The sequence below is a fragment of the Myotis davidii genome, unplaced genomic scaffold (assembly GCF_000327345.1).
Source record: "Myotis davidii unplaced genomic scaffold, ASM32734v1 scaffold509, whole genome shotgun sequence".
NCBI lineage: Eukaryota > Metazoa > Chordata > Mammalia > Chiroptera > Vespertilionidae > Myotis > Myotis davidii.
In genome coordinates this window covers 973665-977872 of record NW_006382996.1, presented here as the reverse complement: position 1 = coordinate 977872, position 4208 = coordinate 973665, and the positions used below count along the sequence as shown (strand labels likewise).

General features: G+C 58.8%; 1 protein-coding gene across 2 annotated transcripts in view; it reads right to left on the bottom strand.

The window, feature by feature from the left end:
• LOC102752449 (inner centromere protein-like) overlaps positions 1 to 4208 on the bottom strand; it is a 73401-nt gene that overhangs the window by 29917 nt on the left and 39276 nt on the right. The window contains exons 5-8 of one of the 2 annotated variants that reach the window (XM_015557471.1): positions 3365 to 3482; positions 2676 to 2727; positions 2169 to 2265; positions 1966 to 2061 (exon numbers count right to left, since the gene is read on the bottom strand). In XM_015557471.1, coding sequence (XP_015412957.1) covers positions 1966 to 2061; positions 2169 to 2265; positions 2676 to 2727; positions 3365 to 3482 — 363 coding nt within the window. Of the gene's footprint in view, positions 1 to 1965; positions 2092 to 2168; positions 2266 to 2675; positions 2728 to 3364; positions 3483 to 4208 lie in introns of both variants that reach the window. The other variant, XM_015557470.1, reaches the window with a different exon arrangement.

Here is a 4208-nt window from a genome sequence, read left to right as displayed (position 1 = left end):
GTGCCTTGGTTGTGGGCACATCCCCAGTGGGGGGTGTGCAGGAGACAGCTGATCAATGTTTCTCTCTCATCGATGTTCCTAACTCTCTATCCCTCTCCCTTCCTCTCTGTAAAAAAATCAATTAAAAAAAAACTTCACTGTATAATTTTTAACATAAAAGTATTTTTTTTCTTTAAGATGGAGAAAGAAATAGAAGGAAAGAGAGATGACCATGAGTCACAGAGGCTGAGCAGGGTACAGGAAGGACCTGGAGGACACTGGTCTTTGGGAGGCCCCCACGGGAGGGATGAGGTGGCCCTTGGCTGGCTCTCATTCTCCAACGGCCAGACCCAGAGAAGACCAGCAGGAAGCTGGTCCTCAAACCATCACACCCACCTGCTCTTCTGTGAGGAAAGCAACTTGGAAGAAAACCCAGTGGCCTGGAGGGTGCCCACCACCATCTCTTCCTGCCCTAAGAGCCCAACAGACTCCTGCTTTCGACAGGGTTCAGCAAAACAGGTTTTTGTCTCAGAACTTGAGAGCTAAAATTTCCCAGCACAGGGCCGAAGACGCATCCTGTTGCACTGTGAATTTTATGGAAGACAAGAGTTGTTCATATCCTAGAATGTGCTTCTCTCTGCCCCAACCCTTGAAGGAGGGCTGGATGGTCCCTGCTCCCCAGAGGCCACCGTCACAGCCAAAGCAGAAGGCGGGAGGAAAATAAAGCATCTGCCCCTTCTGCCTCCAGGGGCTTCAACCGAGCAGTCTCCTTTCATGCCAAGCCCGGTGCTGGATGCTGGACACCTTCCTCCCTGGTTCATCCAATCTCTGTGAGGGGCCAAGGAAACTTATGCCCAGAAATTAGATAAGTCCCTTGTGACCTAGTGAGGACCCCTGGTCTCCTGAGGACTGTCCTACCCTCACCAGAAGCCCCGGGCAGGGACCTGGGCTCCCTAAAGCAGGGAAAGGCAGCTTCCTAGACCTCTCAGCCACCCCATGCGCCCTGCAAGGCCCCACTCAGTCTGGATTAGGCACAGGAGTTCCCTGTAGGATGAACAGTCTGAGCCTGGTTCACTGCTGTGGGCTTGGTGCCTAGTAGGGGCCTGGCAAAGAAACAGGTATTAAGGGCTCCCTGCCCACTTGCTGGCATATTGGGAGGTAAGCCGTCGCCTCTTGCAGGAGAGGCCAGTTCAGGGTCCACCTGCCCAACTCGGAAGCACCTGGACCTGCCAGCCGCACAGCAGTACCGCTGAGGCCCTGGGTGGGGCAGAGTCCTCGCAGGAGGCCCTTGGAGGCACCAGGGGGAACTTAGAAATGAAGCGGCTGCAGCTTTGCAACTCGGAGCCCGAGAGCCAGGACTCGGGCCAGCAGGTCCCAGCTCTCTGTGGCTCCTTGCTCACGGTGGGGGGCCCAGCCCAGCTCTGAGGTGTCTGGGAAGAGAACGGCTTCTGTGGCCTCCTTTTCAGAGGCCCCTGCTGACAGTTCTACCGCAGTCACCTGTCTGACCTTCAAGCACCCATTGCCCCGCCCACCCCTCAGGGTGGTAGCTCAGGTGTGTGGCCCAATAAATCTCAGCTCAGACCCTGAGAGGAAGCCCAGGGCCAGGCAGGACGGATGGAGGTGGCGCATCCCTGAGTGGGAAGATATCACAAGTACGTCCTACACCCAAACCCTCAAGGCACTGGGGTGTGGGATGGGTGGTCAGGGAGTGGGCCTGCTAAGCCAATTCTTCAACTTCCCAGCCCAGGGGTCACACCGAGATGGCCAAACCTCTAGGCCACAGTACAGAACCCAAGAGGTCAGGACAGTCCCCACATGTTGAGGCAGCCCATGGCCGAAAAGGCCTGAGCAGGCCCCTAACCAGAGCCAGGTCACACCTGCCTTAGCGCAGACCCACGCTGCTCCCAGCGGCCTAGGGGCCATCCAGGAGCCTGCAGCCACGCGCCCCACCCTAGCAGAGTCAGCCTGGGGCAGGGGCTCCCTCACCTTAGGGTCCACACGCAGGGGAGTGTTCCGCTTAACGAAGGATTTGATGACACGGCTGCGGGAGGCCGAGGTCGGGGTCATGAGCATCTGGTTCCTCTGCATGGTGTGCAGGAAGGTCGGGACAGGCTGTACCACCAGCAGGCGGGGCCAGGGGCGGGGCCAGGGGCGGGGCAGAGGCCCTGAGGGCAGGCTGAGCCCCTCACCTTGCTGGCTGGACAGGGCGGGGAAGGGGTCTTGCTCCGGGGAAGCTGCAGCTCCCAACCCAGCTCACTCACAGCTTCCTTGTTGTTGAGCTTCCTCCTACGGGTGGGGGAGGCAGCAGCACCACGGGGCTGACCCGGGAGGGGGGCGGGGGCGGCCCTCCAGAGCCCTAGCCACACCCCATAAAAGTTCACCACTATTAAGAAAACTGGGACCAGCCCATAGCACTCTACCCTGCGGAGGCGGGGTCTCCCTGACTGGGCCTCCACTGCCCAGGCAGACAAAGGGAAGGGGCCGGTGTCGCATGGCCAGGAGGACACAGGAGGACGGAGTCTAGGATCCGGTCGCTTCTTCCCAGGCCAGGCTCGTTCCCAAGCATCAGGCTGCCTCTGTCATTAGGTCGGAGCACCAGGCCCCTGACCACACGCCCAGCCTCCCCAGAGGACTCGAGCTTCATGCCCCTCTGGGCCCCTCGGAATAGTGGCCCACACCCCTTCCCAGATACAAACCTGATACTCTGGGGTGGCTCCTCGGGGCCATCTGTTTGATGGATCTTGGCGTCTGTGAAGAGAGCGATTTCAGTGAGGGAGCAGTGCAGCATGGAGGGTCGGAAGGGGCCCACTGGGGGCAGCTGGGCAGGGCTCTCTCCTGGCAGACCCCAGGGTGACCAGTGGCAGAAGCATCAGCCTTAGCATCACTGGCCTGGGTAGATCTGTGGACATCCAGAGCCAACACGCAACCCCCAGCCCAGGGACTGCTCACCCCCAGCCCGGCCTCTGTGACGAGAACTCCAGGACAAACCAGGACCTGCCAGAGCTGCCTAACAGAGCTGGGGTGCCTTTCAGGAGCAGGAGCCTATGGAAGGTGCAAGCTCTAACAGACCCACTGACGAGCTTCCAAAGCCCACCTCCTGGCCCTCTCAGCTGGAGCTGACGTGACAGGAGGGGAGGGTTCCTATGCAGGGTCCCCATGGTGCGGGGGAGGGTTTTTTTTCCATTTTGTCTCACTGTCAGCACAAGCACTGATCCTTCCCCCGTCCTTTATTCCAAAGGGTCCTTGCAGCCCCCCAGGGAGCTGTGAGGCTGGCATGCCATTGTCCCTGACCCAGGGTCACGGGGGAACCGAGTTCAAGACCTCGCAACTACAGTGCTCTTCCCACCAGGGAGACATGAGCTGGACCCCAATCAGGAAGACTCACCTCGCTGCCCCACGGAGGGCTTGTCCTGGCCACAGGCCGCAGGCTGCAAGCCGGGCATGCTAATGACAGTCTTGGGGGCGCCTCGGGGCCACAAGGTACTCTCTTCATTCTTGGGGACCTGAGGGAAGAACCAAGACTGTAGGGGACTACTTCTCTGTAGACAGGGACCCACAAAGGTGAGAAGTGAGCCAGCGGCAAGGACAAAACAAGACGCCAACACACAGCTTCTGCTGCTGCCGCCTTGGGACTACCCACAGGCTTGCAACCAGGGCAGCAATGGGCAGTGGCAGCTTGTCCCGGGCAAACCCCGTGAACCTGTCCCCAGCCCCCTTTTCTGTGACTTCTTAGGGAGCCAGAGCAGTCCAGCCTAGGCTCGTTTACCCACCTAGTCCTTCTCCTGTTGCTTCGACTACCCTAGACCCTTCCTGTTTCTTTAATTAATGTACTCTGAAATTAAAAATAAGCCCTCGTCGGCTTTTCGGTTTGGCTCCGTGGATAGAGCATCGGCCTGCAGACTGAAGGATCTCAGGTTTGATCCAGTCAAGGGCACATACTTGGGTGTGCGGGAAGCAACCAATCAAGGTGTCTCTCTCACATCAAAGTCTCTCTCTCTCCCCTCTCTCTCTCCCCTCTCTCCCTCCCCCTCTCCCTCCCCCATCACTCCCTCCTCCTTCCCTCCCTCCCCCTCCTGCTCCCCCTCTTCTTTCTCTCAAATCGATAAAAACATATTTTTAAAAAATGGACAGGCACTCAGCCATGAGTAGTGAGCATGCACGTCACCGTGCAAGCCGGCGGACAGGGACGTCTACAGCACGGAGTCTGGGGGGGGTGGATGCTGAGAGAT